This window comes from Falco punctatus (genome assembly GCF_963210335.1).
Source record: "Falco punctatus genome assembly, chromosome: Z".
Taxonomy (NCBI): domain Eukaryota; kingdom Metazoa; phylum Chordata; class Aves; order Falconiformes; family Falconidae; genus Falco; species Falco punctatus.
Window position 1 is genome coordinate 12,197,309 of NC_137586.1, and position 23,684 is coordinate 12,220,992.

The 23,684-nt window shown below is 43.4% G+C and overlaps 1 protein-coding gene across 2 annotated transcripts in view; it reads right to left on the bottom strand.

Moving 5' to 3' along the window:
* PDZD2 (PDZ domain containing 2) overlaps window positions 1-23,684 on the bottom strand; it is a 193,510-nt gene that overhangs the window by 57,699 nt on the left and 112,127 nt on the right. The window contains exons 13-22 of one of the 2 annotated variants that reach the window (XM_080372582.1): window positions 22,115-22,247; window positions 18,838-18,919; window positions 17,935-18,038; window positions 17,003-17,168; window positions 15,014-15,804; window positions 13,754-13,898; window positions 8,151-11,736; window positions 7,378-7,495; window positions 4,013-4,114; window positions 1,327-1,597 (exon numbers count right to left, since the gene is read on the bottom strand). In XM_080372582.1, the coding sequence (XP_080228708.1) occupies window positions 1,327-1,597; window positions 4,013-4,114; window positions 7,378-7,495; window positions 8,151-11,736; window positions 13,754-13,898; window positions 15,014-15,804; window positions 17,003-17,168; window positions 17,935-18,038; window positions 18,838-18,919; window positions 22,115-22,247 (5,498 nt within the window). Of the gene's footprint in view, window positions 1-1,326; window positions 1,598-4,012; window positions 4,115-7,377; window positions 7,496-8,150; window positions 11,737-13,753; window positions 13,899-15,013; window positions 15,805-17,002; window positions 17,172-17,934; window positions 18,039-18,837; window positions 18,920-22,114; window positions 22,248-23,684 lie in introns of both variants that reach the window. The other variant, XM_080372583.1, reaches the window with a different exon arrangement.

Here is a 23,684-nt window from a genome sequence, read left to right on the forward strand (position 1 = left end):
CCACATTATCAAAAATTACTGCTACCGTTATCTCAAACAACTTTGAACGTTATCTAAAACATCAGATGTGCTTTGCCTTCCAGGATGGAAGTACGATCTTAACAACGCAATACGATGTTGTTTATGAGATAGTGTTGCCCCCTAGTGCCTTTACTCGGCAGATATTCTGCATTTGTCCGTGCGGGATGCTGGGAGTTCAGGTTAGAAAGGGATTCTGAAGTAATTACATCCATTAATACCCACGGGAGCAATTCCAGAAAGGCTGATTCATACAGAGTGCTTCCTATTTCTTTTAAGCTGTACTACAAGCCTGTTCTAGAAAACCCAGTGAAAGCATAAAACAATAAAAATTGCTACAGGAAAAAAAAAAAAAACCCAAACAGTAATGATTACACTGAACTAGTTAAAAACAGTGAGTGGCAGCTCCATGTCCTGGTTTTGGGGTGGTCTGAGTTGAGTGCCTGGTATTGCCCTGGAAGGCAGGGAAAGCCACATCACCATATCTCTCAGCAATAAGCTGTCACCACTGCCCACTCCCAGTGACACTGCAGCAGCGCAAGGCTGAAGCAGATCATCCCCTGGTCTCAAAGCAGCAACATATGGACAAATACTAAAGGGTTTTGTGTCTTAATTATACACAAAAATCGAGAGATCTGTTTGTAACACCAAGTGCAGCCTTCACATGGAAATGCTGTCTTGTTCTCAAAGAGGAACTTCCTATTACACTGATACATTTCCACTTAAACTGTTTATCGCTAGTTTCCTATGGGATGGCTGACTGATTTGGCTTAGCTCCATTTACTCTAATATCAAAATCGTTTTTTCTGTGTTTTTAGTAGAAACAGTATGAAATCTGCTATTACAAAGAGCAAGTTCAGTGCCTATGCATAACAAACTGCAGTGCTTGGGGTTTTCCTTGATTATTTTTTTTCTTGGGGGGGGTGGGGAAGGGGGGGCAGGCAGGTTGGTTGGTTGCTTTCTTGCACTGACTACCGTTATTTCTTGAAAGGAGTTTACCCTGGATTGGAAGAGTATGTGGAATCAGTAACTTCAGTAGCGATTAGGCCCTAACTGGGTTAGGCCCTAAATGTCCTTCTAAGTTTCTGCCTAGTTATGATATTTAAAAAAAAAAACCCAAAAAACCCAAAACCATTCAAAACCAAACTCCATTTAGGCTCCAAAGAGAACAAATAAAATTTAAAGGTAATTTCATTTACTCCCTTCCATCACATAAGACACAGATGCTTTTAATCTAAAACACATGGACATTTTTCCCTTCAGTCTGCTTTGCAAGGGAATCCTTCCAACTTGGACAAAAAATCATACCTGTTCCTATTTCCATGGAAACATCCTTTCCAGACCCCACACATTTTCTGCCAGTAGCTGGTATCTCAAGTCTGGAGGAACTGTTTGCTTTGTCTTTTTCCTTCTGGATGACAATGACCGCATATTTGTATAGTCTTGCCTGATGAAGGGTATTCAGGACATCCCCATGGACTGAGCTCGCAAGAGACTTGCCATTGATTGACAGAACAAGATCTCCTCGATGTATAGTCCCTTCTTGAGATGCCACTCCCTTTGAAAACACTCTGTGGACCTACAAGAAAGATTTTAACTTAAAGGATGCTTTAATCTCACGACCACACGTAGTGCTCTACAGGCCAAGGCAAACACGGAGACCCTACCAAAGTTTGCCATCAGTGCCCACTGCCGGGATATCAAGCACGCAACATTTGTGCCAACGAACACCCTTATACACCAATACTAAGGTCTAAGTGACTGGAAGAGAAATGCAGTTAGGGATAGGGGGGAAAGCACAGGAAAAGATGCTATTACTGCATGGTCATTTCTAAGCCAAAGGCAACTAAAACCAGCTGAGAATAACATCACAAATCACTTATGCTTTCACTGAACTCCTCAAAGGTCCTCGGCTAACATACCTCAAGTGACACACAGGTTAAATCCACATCCATGCTACAGCGAACACCAAGGACAACATTGCGGTGTGCGACGCGCGCTCCCCAAATTCCCACTGACTGGGACATGCACCCTGTCCAGTTTTCAAATGCACCCTTCTAAGTGGTGCACAGCATCTGCACCTGGAAAGGCTCTGACTTTGTGCAGCTGTACAAGTATTTAATTGTCCATCTCAATTTGGCTGATCAAATATGCAAATACATGCAAAGGGATGATTTAGTGGTTTGAAATGCATTTTTTCTAGAGGAAAAAAAATACTCTATTCAGAGTGGATTAAACTTTGAGTAAACTCCACCACGTGCAGGTTGTGTGAAGTGTGTTATTTACAGAAAGGAACTGACTAAAGGATGGAAGATCTGGTATTTAAAGACTTGCCTGTCAGGTACTGTACTTTCAGCAGCTAGAATATAGTCTCCCATGCACGCAATTCTAGGTCCGCTGGGAAAGTTTCAAGACAGCAGATCCGCAGACACAGTTCTGCATGGCATTTTTTCTAGGAACTTATCTTAATACCCAGACCAACAGCAAGAAATCAGTAGCCTTTTGGTTCCTGTTCCCTCACTGCAGGGCCACACTGAGGACACCTGCACAGCCCTACAGATCCAAGGAGATAAATTTCCAGCCAGTCTAAGCAGGCATTCAAAGCTGAGCAACAGCCTCAATAACAGATGTAGGCACTCAAATGCAAGAGGTAAGTGGAATACAGGGGTCATGTCCAAAACATCTGTGGCCTTCCCTCAACATGCTTTGCTCCTCACTACCTTGAAGCTCACAAGGTATTTCTATTTCTACACCCAAGTGCGAGCACAACAGCCCATTAAGCAGCTCAGCACCCAGTGGCAACCCTAAATCCAGCTGGGACCCAGAATCCCAGTAGGTCGAGGACATTAACATATTACCCACCTGAGAAGCATGCTTTACACACACTGAACAAAGAGGATCTGGAAAGAGTAGGAGCTGATACTCTTTTGGTTTCATAGTTAATGGCATCCAGGAGAAAGACTTCATCAGCTACTCAGCACAAGAAGCTGTATTTTTAGGTAGTGTCCCAGTCTTTAGGTGAGGAGCTCTCTGGGGTGGGACACTGTTGAGCCTTCCTCTTGCTCACAGCTGCCACTGTGAGTCTTTGGACCAGAAGCAGGGAACACAAGTTTTGTAGCAAGAGACGCAGAGTCCATTCACTAGACTGTGAGCATGTTCTAACTCAGTGACTACTTAATGCAAAATATATCTACTTCTATTGGTCTTGTCTAAGTGCAAAAAACAGAAGATTTCTGCAAGGGCTGCTGCAGGCCCCAAAGACTGAGGACATACCCTTCTAATCGCAGCACTTAATGGATCTCGCTCTCTCAGGACAGAATTTAAATGCATATCTTGTGTAAGAAAATAGTCACACAGGACACCAGTTGTCTTGGCTTTTTCTGTCTCACTGGTCTCTTTTGAACAGTATATAAATTGATCGGTATCACTTTTTACACACCAACATCATGTAATGGTACACAATACCTTTGATTCAGAATGGTGTAGAAGACTTAAAAAAACACCAACAAACAGAACAACCACCCTCATTTACTGACCATCCACAGGTCTTGATAACACCAAAACAAATTTGTGACATGAAATCCAGAACATTTGCTGAGGTCTGAAACAGTTTCAGGATTTGCAAAAACTTTAAAAAAACTTGCTGTGCAGAGCTCACTTTCAAGGGCTGGGAATGAAAATCTTCCCTAAAAGCCTGCATGCACTGCAACTGCATGCAGAAATCTGTTTACATGGATAGGATTTAGATCGAGCTGATTCCATCCAGTTAGACTTTTCAAGACCAAAGACATAACTGGCATCCATCTCCAATACTAAAAATTACACTTCCCAAACGCCGTGATTTCAGTAGCAGATGGTATGCAGCCACCTCTGAGAAACACTGTTTTATGACTACGAATGACTTGTAGTAAGCCTTGATAAATGAGCACCTGACCTAATCACCAGCCTGCCTTGAAGTGAGCTTTGCAACAAAATGTCTGCAGCCATCACTTACTGTGACTGATTTCTGTTCCAGATCTATTCCTCCAGCAACACTAAACCCCAGGCCACCTCCTTCTTCTTTGTGCAAGACTACAAAGTATGTGTCTTCCTTGCTCTAGCAAAAAAATGGAGATGGAGGGGAAGGAGAAGGGAAAGGAGAAGAAAAACAAAACCAAAGATCAAGACCAAGTAACTACACAAATAACAAATTCCTAGTACCCTTAGATTATGGCAAGTGAAAAAAAGCAACTCAAGGAATTGAAACAGAGACATTAAATGCATTTCTGCTCGCGCTACAGATGAGTAGCAGCCATATGGAAGAACTCAGGTACCTGACAGCAAAGGTTTCTTTGGTCAGTTCAAGTCTGGAAAGCAAAGTCAAAATTAGGATAGTGGAAGGGTATTAAACCTTGGACAGACTAGTTTTCACAGGCTGTTAACAACTTGGCACTGCTTGACATTTTGAAGTCAAAACTCAATAGTTCCCATATACCTTTCTGGATCATGCACTGTACTTTCTGGGGAATTACTAACACATTTGTTATCCTGTTTCTCCTTGCCCTTGAAAGGCAGTAACAGAGACGTAATGCAGGGCAGTTGCATCAACCTCTTCTCAGCAGTGCTAGACAATCTTGCAAGGGGAAGTGGCTGCAAACTGAAGCTTGGGAAGGCTAGATGGGACAGCAGGAGAAACTTTTTCACTTGGGAGGTGAAAGTAAGGAGCCTGTTAGTGATCCAAACAGGACAAAGCTGTACTGTAGTGTAGATAGGAGCATCTAGCACAGGAAAGGGACTGTGCAGGTCTGCACCAGGGCTGAACTTGGCTCCAGACCAGAGTAAAGGTGTAAAGCTGGTTTCTTCGAAGTGATGGCCTTCTGCCAAAATACAGAATTTGCCATGACAGCAGCAGTCCCATCCAGTGAGTCTGGTGCTCTCTTCTGAATGGTTATTAGGACAAAACCAGACACTGTTACAGACACTATGTTTTGTGGTGTAAGGGGGACTATAAGTAGGCATTTGGTGGAGCGAGGGGACAGTAACTGCCTGTGGGGCAAAGAATCAGAAGTAGGGAGTAGAAAGCAGGTCTCAGCTTTTCCCTGGGATCCTGTTCAGCATCAGTCATTTCCAGAAACTGCCAACACTAAAATTAATGGCACATAATTAGAAACCAACCTCTTAATCTATTTAGCATTAAATGACATATTTAGTTCACTAAACTCAACATTTTAACTCAGCATTTGCCTTTTAATTTTTTTCAAAAGCCACAGGAAACCACAGGTTATTATTGATTTTTGGTGAAAAAACAATCAGACTTTTGGTCTCACTATGTACTGTTTTTGCCAAATACTGGCCCTGGAAAATTTTCAGGCATCCCTGCAATGCATAGAGCCAATGTCTGATGAAACAGATGCCACCCTGTTCCACGTCACTGATCCGTCAGTGCTTGAGGAGAGAAGGGCAGTCAGGTCTGAATGTCTTGGTTTATGGTCTTTTGTAGATGTTAAGACCCTTCTTACCTGCGCTGAAGTGAGAACAGCTTTACATTAGGCTAGAAATAATAAACCTAGTTAAGCATCTAGGCTAGCCCCTTTCGAAGTGCAGGGAGGGTAATGGAAGCATACATGCACGTTTGACTATTAAGTACTACAGCAACCCTTTTTGTTTAAGAGTTCAGGTTCTTTTCAACCTTTGCTAACACAACTTAATTTGCATACACTGGGGAAGGAAAAAAAATCAGAATCCAAGGCTCAGATGTTAGAGGACTGCGTGAGGACCACACATCCTAGGTCAGTCATCAGCATAGTCTGAACCCTGGCTTCCCATTGCCAAGGCTGTGCACTTCCTCCTTCCCCAGCTCTCAATGCTGTCCTCAGCCAGCATGTGTGCTATGAGGCACAGATACCTGGCTATGGATGCTAGTTGCTTTACTTGGCCACAGAGTGGGCACACAAGGTCTCCAGTGATCATCTGTTCAGCCTGTTACCCAAAGATCATCAGTCACAGAGATTTAAGCAATAAAATGCTTTTATATTTATTTTTTACATATTAGTAGCACTTTTAAAATGCTATCAGTAAATTCAGCACTGTTCAGAGTGAAAGACGATGACAAACTCTTCCTGGGGAAGCTCTCAGTCAGGCCATCTCATTTTTCAGCAATTGCCTAACTATGAAGAACTGTCCCATTGTACACTTAAATCCAGCACTTGACTAGCATAAAATTTTCCAGCATACATGCCATACTGGGCTTAAATATGGATAAGAAACTATGCAGACAAGGAGTGCATTCCAAAAAGCATTCAGCTTTATAAATATTTGAGTTCTCTGACTTTGAAAAGTGGCATAAATAAATAATCTCTCCAAGACCCCATGCAAAATACTTTAAAGAACACTTAATTACCTTTGGCCAGAAGCACAATCCAGTACTAGTTTTATCAGTAAACCTCTTGGCTCACCAAGCTCTTGAGATTTGCAAGCCTTAGCTATGCTGTCTCTGGAAGGAGGTAAAGCTGGGTATTTTAGAGAGGTCCTGATCCCCACCCCAGCCTGTTCCACATTTGACATAGCAACCTTTGTGAATAAGACTCAGTAACACTCTAAATGTGGCTCAGCCAGCAGTTATGCAGACCAGATGGCAGTTTCCCCTCCAGTTCTGTCATTATTTTATCAACTTTTGCTCTGATTTAAAAAGGATGTGGATGTATCCCACAAACACAAACACTGCAAACAGGGAAGTAACGTTCTGGCAATCATTTCACTTTGGAGACTTTCTTGAAATACATAGATAATGAAGCAGGTTATCTTAACGCAATAACCAGTTTCCACAGAAGAGAACAAAAAGGTCACGGTAGTCTCTTACAAACGCTTCGGCAGCTGCTTTCTTGTGTTGCAAGCCACCAGCAGTTCAGCATTAAACCAAATAAATTAAATTTCTGTGGTCGGAGCTTCAAGCAAAAGGTGGGTGCTTCCAAGCACAAGGAGGACCACATTTTCCTTTGCATGGTGGGGAATGTGACTCTGATGCAAGTGGTTGGTGGAAAGTTAAATTCTGATGTGCAATTATTGACAAACCCAGTAGTTTCTCAGCTGTAATAATGACTCAAACGGAGGCATACTTTCCCACATAAAATAGGCCTATTTATTGTGGCTCAAAACTGGTTTTGCACCGGGCAAACAATATTCTTTCTTATACAAAAGCCATTTAAATTTATTATGGGTTTATAGCAGGCATTCAAAAACCAGCATTAGTAAAACTACCATCAACTGTAATGTACCACAGGACTACTGGAGTGGCTCTGAAACTAGAAGATATTTTATCTGCCATTAAGAAAACCCTTAAAAATACCACCAATAATCCAGGTTTTTTCTTCTTGTTTTTACCTTTACTTGTGCTTTGACTTCTTGGAGCATAGCAGCAATGTCACATTTTGGTACTACTGCTGACAAAACAGATTGCATTTTTTGCTGGTCCAGGCTTGAGATGAGCAGCTGATCCAAGCTAAAATGAACAGAAAAAAGTAAGACAGCTTTGTATTTCTAGACCATGCAGAGATACATTTCAGGTATACAGTGCAGGTTGCATTAGGGTAAAGGATGAAAGGCCAACCCATTAACAAGCAGGAATCGTGAAAACAGGTAAGAAATGGTGTATGTTGGGAGAATGGGAAGAGGCAGAGAAGACAATTTAGGAATAAGTTTGAAACTCAATCCCCGTTCTGTTCCCCTTGTCCTTCCCTTACGGTTTTAGCAACAGACATTAACAAAAACAAGATGACAGCTACATCTGGAGACTGCTTCTAGCAGGACAACAAGCTCGTTTGTCACCGCAGGCTGTGCTGGCAGCCAGCGCTGCGTGGCGTCCCCTCCACAGGGGCTGTGGTGTCCTGTGACATGGCCAAAACCTGACCAAAACCAGCTAGAGGGGACACAGAAAAGGGGTCCAGCCTGGCCTGGATGAAGTGTTTCACCCTGTACTTGAACAAGCTGCCACCAGGCAGCAGCACAGCAGCTCCCGAGCGATGGAGAGCGTGAACAGCACCCCAGGTCCTCAGGGGAACAGGGGCTGGGGCCAACGCTGAAACGCGCCTTGGGGCAACTTCGCCTCAGGAGGGGCTTGTGGGGACCAGAACAGCGGTAGCAAAGCTGACACCAACCTGATGGACCAGCTGTTTTCTGAGCATTCCCCACGTGGAGAGCTGCCATGGGGCACGTCATCATCCGAGGCAGACCCTGGCGTCCCCGAACCGCTGTCCCGAGGGCTGCCAGCACCCGTCCCCACCCCAGCTGCGGCAGCGGGGCCGCAGTGGGCTAGCGGGGCTGCATCACTCCGGGCAGGCGTGCCAAGGGCTCTGCGGGGGGTGATTTCCAGCTCTGTCTTGAAGCAGGCGGGCTGCAGCGGCCCCGAGAAGCCCTCTCCGCACAGCTTGTCCAGGTCGGGCATGCTGAGGGCCCTCAGCTCCCGCAGCCTGGAGCGGGACAGTGGTGGCCGCCCCAGGCCCCGGCTGCGGCGTGCCTGCGAGGCCGAGGGGGGAAAGGCGCCCGTGTCCGCCCCAGCGCTGCCCTCCGCGCTCCTCTGGGGCTTTCCTTCCCCCTTGCCGCCCTCCGCCACACACACGGGCTCTGTGCCGGTGGGAGACTTGGCCATGGCAGACATATTGGCCGGGCTCGGGCTGCCGCCGTAGGAGCTCAAGCTGCGCCGCAAGGCCCGTGGCATCTCGGCAGGGCTGGTTGCGGTGGGCATCCCACCACAGGACCTCCTGGTGAGGGGGGACCTCACAGCTGAGTGTATATCGATGGCCTTCACAACAGGCCGGTCAAAATTTGCCAGGTTTTCAAAGGATTTGATCCTCTGTTTGACAGAGAAGGATGAGACAGGTTCATGTGGCCAGTTCAGCTCATAGTAGTAGTAATTCCTCCTGCAGCTCCTCAGCTTATCGGCGGTAGGGTAGCTAGTGTCACTGGCTGAGTGAGACACGTCATGGACCCTCTGGGTGCTTTTGGAGGCATGTGCCTGCTCCTTGCCACTCTGGCCATTTGGCAGATTCATATGAACCATATTTAACGTCCCCATCTCTGCCTGCGGGTATTTCTCCTCCGCAGCATGGCCCTGGGGGCCTTGCACAGGATGAACCTCTGTAGTAGCATGGCAATCTTCCCTCAAGTGACCTGATAACTGGGCCGGCATCGAGTAAGTTCTTGTCACAGGTTTTGACAAACCATAGAGGTTTCTATCTCCAACAGTATCTGCTTTTGAGAAATATTGCATGGTCCCCATCTCATCCGTCAGCTGAGGTGCTTCTGCGTTCACCTCTTCTGCTTTCTCCAGCAATGGCAGCTGCAAAAACGATGCTGGTGAGGAAGAGGTAGAGGAGGAGGAGGAAGAGGATGATGATGAGGAAAGCTTCACCTCAATGAAAGTGCGCTGGATCTCCTTCCCTTCCAGCTGCTCCTGCTGAACTGAGCGGGACCTCAATGAAGAGCCACCAGCAGATGGTTGCACCTTTTGCAGATCTAATTGCCTAAGGTCATCTGCACTATACATGCTCTTGATTCTATTCAGGCCTGTTCCAGGGTTCTCAATCTGCCCTTTCACATATTCAGCTTTTGGTATCCCCTGAGGAGATGAAGTGACTTTGGACTGACTGTCTCTGGCTCTGAAATCATCCACCTTATCATGACACACTGCAAGCTGCACAGAAACTTGTGTTTCTTTTGGCTTTCCCCATGCCTGCTGCAAGTCTCCACAGCCACATTGCACGTCACTGCTTGCTGTTGGGCTGCCGGTCCCATTCAAGAGAGGCAAAAGTGAATCTTCAGGTATGACCATAGGTGGTTTATTTTCTAGCTCTGACTTCAGAGTCCTTGAGGCTGCTGAAATGCTCTTGCCAGCATCAGGGTTTGTAGGTGAACTGCGCGACAATGGTGTTTTCTTTCCCAGGAGTTTGGGGGACAGCTGTGGAGAAACAGAAGCCCTTTTCTGATCAGCCCCACTGACTTTGGTAGGATTAGTGCCAGAAGAATCTGAATTTGCCTTTGCTTTGCTTTTGATGGTGAACCCTTTTAGCTTTGGTCCTGCTTTGGCCTTCTGATTATTTAAAAGGGTGTCCATTATACTTTTGTGTGTCATTCCCTTAGACTCCTGACAGGATTTTTTCTGAGAGGATGGGCTGTGCGGTACTGCAGTGCCTTTGCAGTGATTTGTGCCTGAGCTTTGGACTTTCCCATTTGGAGTCCTTCCTGAAGTCACAGAGTTAATTTTCTCATTTTTCCCTGGCAAGTCATGAGTTGTATTAGCCTTTGGATCTTTAGATCTAGCAGGAAAGGGAGACCTGAGTGATATTGCTCTTGATGACAATGCATTCACGTGATTGCTGTCTGTTTTAGACAAGTTGGACAAACTGTTGGTTTCTTTCTTCACTGTAACAGCACGGTCACAGTCCTCAACTGCCGTTTCACTTTCAGATTTGGATCTCTGCTCATCCTGATCTTTCTCAAGCAAGTTGCTCTCCAAGCCACCAACATTCCGAGCAGAGCAAAAGCTTATCTTTTTGCAGCGCAGAGACCCTTCCTCCTCAATGGACTCACAGCACTTCATATGTCTGTTACTGCTCCCCAAACCCATCTGTTCTTCTGTACTTAAGGCACCATTGTTACAGAAAGAGTAAACTTCAGGTATACTGACTGAATTCCTTAGGATGTCTTTTTCTGGCAGGACAACTGAGGAAGGAGAACACAAGGATGCAGAGGACACATCTGAACACTGTGAGGGAGCTGGAGTGGGACCGCCGTGATCTTCCAAGCCTAGTTTGTTGATGCTTGTCTCCAGTGACCCACACATGGCACAGTCCTCAGTTTGCAAAATGTTGCCACTGTGAAGGTGCAGCAGGGACGGAGAGGATGAGTTTGTTGCGGATGTGAGATGCTGCTCCTGTGTGCGCTTTTGCGGCTCATCGTTCATGCAACAAATCTCAATTTGTTCCTCATCTGACTCCATTACAGTACGGGCTGCAGGGGCACCTGCAGCAGCGCACAGCCCAAGCAACACCTCGTTAGAACTATCAAAGGTTTCTGTGAGAGACTCTGCGTCAGAGTGAGAATCCTCCGCAGCCCCATACATAGACTTTGGAAATGGGTCACTTCTCTTACCTTCCAGAGAGTTTGCTGCAGGCAACTCATCCTCATTTAAGCTGCTAAAATTCCTAGAATAGTTATTTAAAGAGTTTTTATTCACAGTAAAAAGTTTGCCTGTGTTAATGGAGTCCAACACAGACAGCCCCAAAACCCCTTGTGCATTAGCTCCACAATTCACAGTTTTTTCCAGCAGCTCCTCCTTGGCTGCTTGTGGCTCAGAACCAGGACAGCCTTCGTCAGTCCCACAGCAGCACATTGTGGTGTACTCATCTCGGAGGGGGCTTTCCGCTCTCGACGGGGTGCGTGAAGCCCTGCTCTCGGGAGGTCCCATTTGGCTGAGCAAGTCATCGATGTCAGTGATGGGGATGGCAGAGCAGTCCTCGGTACCGCCGCTTTTCATTGGACCTCTGTGCACATCTTTGGTCGTGGCATCAGGTGGCAGTGTTGTCCTCTCCACCGCACAGACGACACCAGCATTTTGCAAACCCGCTGCTCCCTCTCGCTTCCCAGCACTTGGTGGTTCTTCAGTTGCAAGGATGCTGTTGACATTGGCCTGATTTTGACTGTCTACCCCTGGAGACAGGATGAGGTTTGTAAATCTGCTGACAGCTGCATCATGATAAAAATAATAAAGAAAAAAAGGTAAAATCCTGTCAGATGCAGGAAGTGATATACAAAACACCAGGTTTTATTATAAAAATAAACACCCACATAGTCATACTACATGTTTTCCTTTTGCTCTGCACTCCTCCTCGTCTGTAACAATGTTTACAGCAACTCAAATTAATCATAACCCTGTGTATTTCAGTAGCACACAGGAGGGAGCAATCCACTTATCCAAGGTGAGTAGTCATGATCTGTTTAATTCTCATCTTGGAAATTTCAGCAGTCAAGCAGCCAACTACCAAATTGCCAGTGTGCAGTAAGTCAGGCTGAGCAGTACCACTTCTCATTAATTGTTTGATCGAAGATGTCTCCAATAGATTGCAGAGAGTACACAAAACCCTGCCATAGTGAACAAAGGTGAACAGACAACACAGTGACAAGCTGTGCATAAATAACTTGACTCTGATCCTCTTGGCACTTCTGCAGGTGTTTAATGTGACACGCACGAGTAACATTATACACGCATTAAACATATGGGCTTTACAGGATTTCTGGCACAGACCTCTCTTGGCTTCCGACACATGTTTAACCCACTCTTGGGCGCCTTGTCACTGCTGCACTGATATCCTGTTCACCCATTTCTCCAGCTCTTTCGTTTTCAGCACTTCACCCTAAGCATCTGCTTGCACCTTTATACACTGCTTCTGGGACATGCACCCCCATTCAAGGTGCCTTCCAGAGGCCAGTTACTACCGGATGAGGCCCAGAGAGTGCATGGAGAAGGAGCAGTGTATTCACATGAGTCAGGATCCTTTCCTGCTCATTCAAACTTGCCAGCACATCTCTCTAATCCTTGCACAAACCTGTGGGATTATCCACACCACTTAGCTTAGGCACCCACATTAAGAAGTGTGGATTCCTCCTGGAGTCAAAGGGGAAGACATCTCAGAAAAAAATTTGAAGCAGCCAGCCTAGAATGCGAAGTACTGCCCTGCTTCAGCGTGCTGGATCATACACTGAAGAGACCCCTCTTCGCTGCCAGTGGGGCAGGGCAAGGTGAAGAGTAAAGCAGAAAGGCTGCCTGATAAAGGAGTGCCAATGTGTCCCTATCCCAATGCCATGGGTATGTAAAAGCCACAGCAATCTAAGGAAAAAAGAACAGGACCCTGTCAAGCCAGGAATTCCTTAAAGAACAACTGAAACTGAAGCATCTGGAAGCACTTTAGGCTCCCAGGTATTAATAGGTACACAAAAAAGATCATAAGCTAGAATGAGGCAAAATATTATGTTCTTCCTGAATTTGAAAAGTATGCTTTTCTATTTCAAACACTCATTTCCACACCACATAATTTGTAAAGTCTGTGGGGATGTATATATTGTTGTAGCAGCATAAATCAGCCCTGAGCAGAAACTAAGTAGGTACTGAATACTTCAACTCAAACTAGAAAACTTCTTGTAAGAAACATGCAAATAAACATTTTGGTAAGATCCTAGTTTTCTTGGGTTTTCTGCTTCTTTATTTTGCACATTAGAGGGTTCTGACACATGAAAGAGAAAGAAAGGAGGTTCTTATTATTTCATTGTTCATTCATAAAAACATTACTTGAACTTCAGATTTAAGAGGGACAGATGTGATTATAAAGGGTCACATATTTACTGAACAGGCATAGCAGTAAAATGGGTTTCAGCACAAGGTCACTGGCGAGTTAGCTCTCATCTGCATGTAATGACCCAAACCTCCGCAAATGCTGGCAAGAGGGACATAAAGTAAGAGGGAGCTTTGACGGCTTCACAGAGAGCAGGTTTGCTCCCCTCACTGTAGTGCCAGGGAGGACTTTGAAGCCTGGTTTGGTGATGAAGTGCTTTGCCTGGCTCACCAATGCAGACACAGCGTGCTGGGTTTTTAATCTGGATCAATGTGGGAAGCTGGGGCAGCAGCAGATCAGACCCATCTGATTCAAGGGAATTTTCTTCACTGGTACTCAGAATAAATGGTACGAAAGAAAAGCTACTCTCTCACCTGATGCTGCTTTCTGGATCTCCAGTGTTACAGATGTGGGAAGACACTGCATCAGCAAGCAAATTTCCTCGTACATCATCTTACTGACTGGTATGCTGTTGATGGTGGTAATCTCATCTCCTACAGCCATCTTGCCCATTGATCCCTAATGCAATGACAGATTCAAAGAAATTATAAATACGCATTAGAAGCCCTGCCACAAGGGCAAAGATTGCAGAGAAGCAATTAATGGCTTAGGAGCAACGTTCCCTATCTCACATCACTGCAGAGCACAGGTACCACTGCTGTCAGTTTGCCAATACCTAAATAAAAAGCAGACTGTGCTTCTGCCAGGAAAGGAATTAATGACCAATCTCAACTAGGAAGGTCAAAAGAGCTGCTGGTTTTTCTGAGAGATCGGTATGAGGATGGAGAACATAGCCCTCATATAATATGAATTATATTCCTGGTCATAATCTCCTACTGGACCAACGGGATACATTTAAATAACTAAACTGGACAGGGACTTGCTTTTAAGGTAAAAGCCTAAGTACGTTTCTAAACATTGCCCTGTAAAACAGAGAAAAAAACAGGAACAGAATCCCAAATCCACAGCTCTCAGCCCAATTCAAACTTCTGCAACATGTCCCCTCTCACCATAGTAGCCACTGACTAGATTAAAAATGCTACATCCAGCTTTGTACACCAGAGTATCCTCCTTCCTCTTTCTTTTGCATCTAGATCAGCAATTCCACATGAAGCAAGTATCCATCCTAATATGTGTATGAGACACAGGAGAGCAATATGTTACGGGTACTACCATGGCCCTTGGCAAACCTGGCCCGCACCTAAGCCCTCCTGGTACCAGATTTGTGTAACAAAGGAATATGTACATATAAAATAATGAACATTTTTGCCACCAAGATTTACGTAATTTGTCTTTGCCCCTGATTAAAAAAAAAAAAAAAAAAAAAAAAAAGGAAGCAAGTATTTCCTCAAAACTGTGACTGCGAGTGAGGATGAGTCCATCTCATTAGGTCTGCCTCTTGACTTTCTTAGCCTTGAATCAGCCAGGGTGTGCTTCCGAATCAGAAACACTTAATTTAACAGCAGCTTCAGAACAATATAGGATGAGATGTTTTGCCCAGCAAACATCTCCCTTGCGCTTATTTGCAACAGATCACTTGCTGCTTAATAATAATAATATTAAAAATCATCATCACCATCATACCTGCAAACTGAAAGCAAATCACGACAAGGCAACCCAAATTAAAAAATTACCATTTCTGCTGCTCCACCTGGCCGCAGCCCTGTGACAACAACCTTTAAGGGCATGGCCTGGATTTCCAAATCCAGGCCGAATGACTCGTGCTCATTGCGAACCAGAGTGACTATTTCACCCTGGCCCTGCCTGGCCCCATCGGATGCGTCACACTTCTTTGTGTGGGGGAGTGTCTTTGTAGCTGGCTTGTTATAAGAGCCATGCTCCTCTGTCCTGTGTCTGTGAAGGCTTCGGCACTCAGTGCTCATCATGCTTTTCACTCTTGTGACTGCTCTGTGCTCAAGTTTTGGCGATCTCTTACATTCGAGTTGTGCTTCCCGGAGCTCCTTCAAACTCAGGCTGCCAAGACGAACTTCAGGCACGCTTGAGTAATCAAATGCTATGATGGGGAAAAAAGGAGAGTCAATTTGCTCCAGCGTGCTGTCTGCAGACTCCACAGAGTTGCTGAAGACAGGGGAAGATGTCTCCATGCTGCTGTATCTGGATGACTCACTATCCTGGCTCTCATCACCGATTTCTACAGACGAGGTTGCAATGACAATGCCAGCATCCTCCTGGGTCTTGACCCTCTGGCTTCTTTGTAAGTGGGAACTTTCATCGTCATCACTAATGTCACCATCATAGAAAACAACCCTCCTCTGTCGATGAAAGGGGCTGCGGGCAGATTTGGGGCTGTCACTGAGGATGCCGGGTCGGACAGACTCCACATGCTTCTTGTGAAGGCCAGATGATCTCCCACTAGTTGGAGAAGCCAGGCCATTTGCTTTTGCCACTCCTGCTTCTCTAGCAGCTAGGGGGAAAAAATTATGCTTTAATTGCATTTGTAGATGATTTCTAACATCATGCATCTGACTGTAGAAGAGTACTTGTGGCTCTGCTTGCAGGGGAAGTTTAACCTTTCCTCACAAAGAAAAAAGCAGTTTTTTCAGGTCCTCCACCTAACTACGGTAAACAGCAAGAGGGATGGCAGATAGCACTACAATTTATGGGTAATTCCCAAAATCAGTTCATGGAAATCTGGTTCCATTTTCAGTTTATTTCTAAATTATGACTATGACCCAAAGAAGAAAGGGATGCAAATTCACATGTGTATTTTACTTTAAACAACTGAATTTCTTTCACATTTTGCTTAAATCTATGCAAAAAAAGAGTGACAAATGCTTTCCTGAACAAAGATGCAAGCACATGACAATCAGTTTCAAATTAAAGACTAATAAACCCAAGAATCCTTTCCACAACCTTCTCAGAAAGAACTGCATCTTATTTTGTAGAAAGTTTTTTTGTTTTGCTTTGTTTGGTGGGTATTTTAAACTGCAAACATGTTTTAAATAATTAATTTTAAATCAAAACATTAAATAATTTAATTAATTAATTCACAGATAACTAAATTAATTATTTAATTTCCACAGAAAAATAAGCTGTATACAAAGAGAATATACTTGAGAAGCATAGGAAAGGGAGAAAAAATATAATAGCCTTTGAATTTGAGATCATGTGCATGTCAGTAAGGAAATTTCGGACTATTTCATTCAGTTACTATGGGAAGAAAGAAGCATATGCAAAATCTGATGTCAAATTTAACATTTGTTGTTTTTACACTGCTTTATGTGACATTTTGAAATTGTGTATTTGAGACAGCTATGAACACTTTCATTTAAATGTAATCAATTAGACGATCATCAGTCATTTGAAAAAAAAAATCCTGTAGCACTGTCAAACTAGTTTTGGCCAAACCAATCAAATAGAAGTAATTTTCACATAATCAGAGCAGCAATTTGGACAAAGTACCATGGAAACGGGCATTTATGTGCATTGTTGTGAACCCCTTTCTGTCTTCCAGAATTTCAGATGATCAGCATTGGCTTGCACTACACTGCCCAGCATTTCTTGCCAGCACAGGAATCACTGTAGTTCTCTTATAAAGCAAACCAGTGCTCAGTGACTCTCCCCACATTAGCCAAATGACCAGACACATTTCCGTCGCTTACTCAGGTTGCTAGGAAGAAGTGATCCATCATCCAACAAACTGTTTCTGTTCTTCTGATGGAGCTGCTCATCGTCACAGGAGCCAGTTACAACATCAGAAAATGGGAGCTGGCTTGTACCATCGTGAGAGAAGTACTGGGAAAGCTCTGCCTCGGAGCTGACAGATCCCTGCTGAAAGAAGTGTGTCTGGTGACTCACCATCATTGATGCTTAAAGCCCCTGTCTGCATACAAAGCACCACAAACTCCACTCACATTCCCATATCAATAAAGGAAGTTTAAAGCCAATTTTAAAAACAGAGGACTTTGTCAGTATACTGAGAGGCAAACTGTCAGACTTGGATGGCTGAAATGCTGCACATCAATACAGTTTTAGCCAGTATAATAAATAAAAAGGGAATCCAAATCCCGCTACTATGCAAGTGTGGCTCAATGCAGAAACAAGGGATGAAACCATTCAGTTGTGTAATTGCCTTTATACACCTTCTGCACTAAGCGAAGGGAAGGGTTTGTACCTCTGGACACAGTCTGCACAGCTGCTTTGGCTTTCCCAGGAATGCCAGAGATTTTTCCACTGCAATGGTTATACAGAGAGAACAAGCCCCCAGCCTTCTGCCCAGAGGCTCAGGTCTCTCCTGCTAACTTCATCTCTGTCCCAAACAAAGCAGGGGTGCCTTCAAGGTGGCAGGAGGTGGGAACCCACAGCCTTCACTGGCATGCTTCACACATTGCTCCCAAAGGCTGTAGCCACACAGACGAACAGAAGCTTGCTGCTGTCATGATTTAAAACATGATGTAAGAAACAAACCCTTTTATTGAGCCCATGTGACAGAGAAGGAATATAAAGGTTTGGTTTTGAAGTCCTTGATCAACTAAGAGCTTCACTAAAAGCTGAATTTGAAGTAGACTGTTATTATTGCATCTAATCCCTTTACCCGGCTTGCTGGCTCCAGGAAGCGTTTCATAGTCCAGCTGAGGGGAGATGAGGTCTCTCCTTGTTTGGCCTTCACACTAGGAGATGGACTTTTTTGTACAGCTCCTGTTAAACACAGCTTAGTTAGATGCCAAAAATTAAGGTTGTGGTCCATATATCCAAACAAGCTCCTCATTCACCTTCTGAGCTGGGGGCTGGCCGCATTTAATCCCACTTACTTATTATCTGAATTGCTTTCCTAAAGTGAGATTTTTTTTTTTAACATTTCACAAGCTGCCCCTCAGATAAGGCAGAACATTATTACATGCCATGCCAGTCAGGACCAGGACAGAGCTATGAACAAGAGATGAGCAGGTCTTCCTTACCCGCTGGAGCATGCTGCTGACTAGGTGCAACTTTGAAAGACAAATAAGCCACTGGCAAGGTCTACTTCAAAAAAGGTCTTAGCTGACACAGATATGAAGAGGCTAATTACAAATGCAACATTTCTGTCTAAAAATCACCTTACCAGTCACTGTCATTGCCAAGAGTTTTCTTTCATCCCTAAGATTTTAGAAAGTGTTAAGTCTGGAGTTCAAAAACATCAGACAAATGCCAGAGCACACATTTTGACATGACCCCAAAGATTAAAATGGAGTTAAAACATATAGTCCAGTAATAGTATCTGGACTTTTTCAAATGGACACAAGACTTTCTCTCTCTCTCTTTTTTTTTTTGCCATCTACATGGATAAGTGTACACAGATGGAGTCGATTCCTCCTGCTCCTCCCCCGCTGGGCCATTCTGCTTTTCATTCACCTTGGAAGAGAGGACAGAGCAACCACCTTTTGGCAACCCAAGAGCATATCCTTAAACATTCCTGCATATGGAAAAGGACACGTATTAAGAGAGAACACGCTGCTACCTGTGATGTGAGAGGAGCTGGCATCTTTGCTCTCTCGGTGGGTAGTACGTGCAATTGCTTCATCCATCTCCTGCTCAGAAACCTAAAGTTGAAGTGGAAGACCAAAGATCAAACTGGTAGGTGAAATGAAGAAGAAATTCTGACCACTTACCACTACAAATACATGGTTTGTTTCAGATATGCTACTATTTTAAAGATGCAGCAAAGAACAGGGACTTTTTACAAGGGCATGCAGTGATAGGGCAAGAGGTAACGGTTTTAGGATGAAAGAGGACAGATTCAGATTAGGTATTAGGAAACAATTCTTTACTGTGAGGGTGGTGAGGCACTGGAACAGGCTGCCCAGAGCAGCTGTGGAAGCCCCATCCCTGGCAGTGGTCAAGGCCAGGCTGGATGGGGCTTTGAGCAACCTGGGCTGGTGGAAGGTGTCCCTGCCCATGGCAGAGGGTTGGAACTAGATGGTCTTTAAGGTCCCTTCCAACCCAAACCATCCTATGATTCTAAGACCTAGTTGACAGCTCCTACGTCCTGGTCCCCTGATTCAGACTCCTCCCTCCATGCCACTCTCCCGCAGAAACCAGGAGGCAGAAGCCTGCTGACTTAATGAAAACCACGTCCAAGTGCCACATTATGCAAACAAATAAAACAGCAACAGACTTAAAGAAATCAAATGAAGCCATTACAGCACAATTTTAACTCAATTAAGTGCTGTACATTGATTTATCAAGAAAATATTACTTTAAAATAGACAAAGACTGCTTTGTACAAGCATACATCAGCAACAGAAGATACTCTACACTTAACCTACCGAAAGAATACCAGACTTCCCACGATACTAGCTGTCTTTTTAATTTTCATTTCTCCTTGCTTTTAAAAAGAAAACTCTAAGTCAGTAATTGGTAATTAATGTTCCTCTGGTTTAAGAATAAATACTGGTTTACCGTATTTGCTAATTTTGTCCTGAATTACTGCCATGCACTTAACTCTTATTACTGGAAAACTCCACATAATTTTATAACAGGAACAGCTAGTCTGCAGGAATATATATTTAAAAACAGAAAGCAAGTTAATTCTGTCAAAAATAATTGCTATGCACATTGTTTTACATGAATTAAAATTCAGCATAAATAGAGACCAGAAACTTGAATCTTTCTGAACCGTGAAGATTTGAAAGATTCCTAAGCAAACTCAGCCGTTTAAACATAGTTTAAATGCCACATTCACTCAGATTAACAAGAAGAAAAAAAATTTTGTGGTATTTCTCTTGGAAGTACATAAAAACACCTAAGTGAACATATTCAGCAACAAAATGTACTGTGGACCTTTTGTGTCATAAAATGAGACATTAAGTATAAAAATGTCCAAAACAACATGAGCCTTTGTAGAAATACATCTCTGTTTTCAGCCTGTGGCATGACCCTACAGTAAACCAAAAGCTTCTGGGCTCCTGAGGCACAGGGAGTTCTTAGAGGATATGGACCAAGCCTTAAGTGTACACTCCAGTACTCTACAAACCTTTGGGTACAAAATGTCCCAGGAGTAAAACTAGGTGCTAGGCAGACTGCATTTATTTATTATTTTTTTTATTATTTTAAATTTGTTTAAAGCTAATCAAAAATCCATACTTCTGGAAGCTCTGCAAATTTGTTTTTTTTAGTATCCTCTATGCCTCAGGCAGATCAAACTGGAACGCACAAGGTAATTCGTAACTACTATCTGCAGGCTGGGGTATTACAAAGAGCTAATAAAATAACCCACACACCTCTTTAGAACCCCCAGTGCTGTCAGACAAAGGGTAACAGTGACATAATGACAAATATGGGTCCCCCTATGGATACTCTTTCAGAGATCCAGCTATGAGGAATTGTAGATTCAAAACTGCCTGGGAGGAAAAAATGCTTTAGGGTCTCTGCAGCTCAACTTTTAGCTTTTCTTAGCATTTCTTGGCAAAGGATTTGTTGTCATTTTAAATATTACTTATGGAAAACCATAAGTAATAGGAGCCACTTAATAGTTTCCCTCTGTTACTAAGTAATAGCAAGCAATTAGCTTAACTCAGTTCATCTTCTCAGCAGATACCTGGTTAGGTCACTCATTGGCTTTCAAGCCACCACCACAAGAAAACGAAGGACAGGGGAGAGAGGGCAGGCTCCTCTCCATGGAGTTTTTACATCATACTCCTTATACTCTTCATAAAGTCTGTATGCTTTAATAATGCAATCAAATTGAACCATCAGGCTGGTTCAGCACAGCATACGGACTCCCTAGAAATACTGTTATCTTAGGCTACAAGCCCAATTCTTACCTCCTCCATGCTTACCTTTAAGTAACAGAACCACAGCCTCTCTCTTTTTAGCAGCACAAGGTCTTGCAGCAGTGATAATAAACTGTGGGCAGTAGACCCCTATTTGCCTATTGTTCGTATATTTGATTTAGTGGAAAATATGCAACTAATTATAAAACAAGAAACCTGAGTTCTCCTAGATATGGCTTTATTAAGGCCTCCATTTGTAGTTATGAGTTTAAAAGTCAGAGCTCTCTAGACCTACTAATGCAAATATTTTTACAGCTTCATTCCTGTTTAAACAGGAAGGTCTTATACACTCACGAAATTCTTTGAAATATTGAAATAAAAGAAGTTGTTATTCCCTATAGCTTGGTTAAAAGACTTTTATCTTCTACCACCAATTTTTAAAAATTGTTTGAAAATACTCTGAAAATACTTTGTAAACACAACGTCATTCCCAAATTGCTCTTGCACAGATTTCACAGTAGCAGTACATTCCAGATTCTCACTTTTTAATTCCTGAAGGAAGACTTTGATCTTTGGACAGATTTAACTTTTTTCAAAACAGTATTCCTACTACTTTATTACAATTGATCAGTTCAATCCGTTGATATTTATATTCCTGGCTCTAAATTATATTCTACTCAAAGACAAATAACTGCAAAATAACTTTTAAAAGAGGACTTGTGCCATATTTCATTGCCATTTGGTCCAGAGACCAAGTCCTTGGTACCAAGAAAGATGGGAACACTTCACTCGAGTAGTTCCAGGAAAAATGCATTTGATCAGTGGGTGACTAAGTGAAAAGCAGCAGGGACAGTCCAGCATCGCTACGCTTACAAAACTGGAAGGCATCATTACAACCCTGACTTCTTGCACAACACATGCCATAGAAAAATCCAATATTCTTCATCGCTTTCCTGACAGCAAGACTCAAATTGCAGTGCCAGATGAAAACCACCCAGACACACTAGCACATTTTCTCCTCACCTTGGGGTTGGGGTGCCGACTAATGATTAAGCTGACTGGACCTGGACCACATTCGCTCAGGATGGCATAGGCTTCACTTAATGCTGCATGACGCAGGCTCACTGAATCTGCCTCCAGGATCTGGTCACCCCGACTGCAGAGAGACATTGAGCCAGTTAATCACAACCGTCTTTTACAAAAACATGTGTGCTTTCAACTGATGGCCAAGCTTTTTCAAAGATACAAGTGCCTGGAAAAGATCTGCCTTGCATAGAAGCCAGTTTTGCTCTTGCTCCCAGTGACGTGAATGCTTTAAGTCCTGTTGACTTCATGAGGGAGGTCCAGAGATCCCTTCTGCACTTACTGTCAGTGCTACAAACCCTATTAAATCAACAGACAAAATTGGCTGCATTTGGACCACGGTGAAAGCAAATTTCAGTTCCAGTTCTGCATTCAGATACTTACTGAGCACAGAAGAGGAAAAATTAGATTCAGATGGGTGTTTCTTCCTATCATATTGAATTACTTAACACAAATACCGGTAAGAAATTCACGATTCGAATACGAGTTTATGAAATTACTCCAGGAAAAAATTGAGCGTGATAAGCCTGTATTTGCTTCAAATTAACATACAGAACCCATTAAAAGGAAAAAAAAAAACCAACCCACAAGCAACAACAACAACAAAACCCTCTTCTGAAAGGAAAGCACAGATTGTTTAGTTTTGTTTTCCCAATTTCTTAACTCTTGCTCATGGTGCTCAGACATCTGGAACTATTCAAAAGAAAAGACCATCAACTAGGGATATCATTAAAGCATTCTCCATAATTACTAAAGCACTTGCTTTAAATAGATACTCTCAAATAACCTACTACTGCTGATTTATGTTGGGCTACTTGAGACAATGGAAATGACTTTGCAGTGTGAGTCCACACACCAAAGGCAAAATGGCAATTGCATGTGGCAGCTTTCACCTACCTGTACTTCTGGTACAGGCTTAGGAAAGCAAAGGGTGACCCATTGGTTGTGTAAACATGCTGCTGCCCTGCCCATCTGTTACGATTTACACAGCTATTAGAAATTACACAAATGGAGTAACTTACACAGGCACATGATGGAGAGAGGGAGCTCAGATATGGAGAGGCTGGACTCAAACCTCTCCTGGTATTGCAAAGCCAGTATTTGATTAATGAAATTTTCCAAAAATCAAAACCATCCCCTAAGTTTTGGCTTATGGAGCCATAAACCACTGATGGGACAACAGAAGCAATGTCTCAAAGAAGCAAGCTAGAAATCTGGGAAGCATGCCTGGATATAATCAATCACTTAAACCTAATACATGATACAGCTGTTATATAGGCACAACCAGCACTGGAATCTTTTCCAAAGAGTCTTACAAGAAAGCAAGTTAGCATTAAATCCTGTCTCCTATAGACATTTCCATATGGCAGGAACTTCCAAGGGTTTTGGCAAGGATGCCACCATAAAATTATCTTCTTCCCTTATTAAAATAAAAAACAACCAAATTACTCTATCACAGTTTTCCTGGTGAACAAGGAAACAAAAGGCACTCTACTCATGTGAAAGTAAG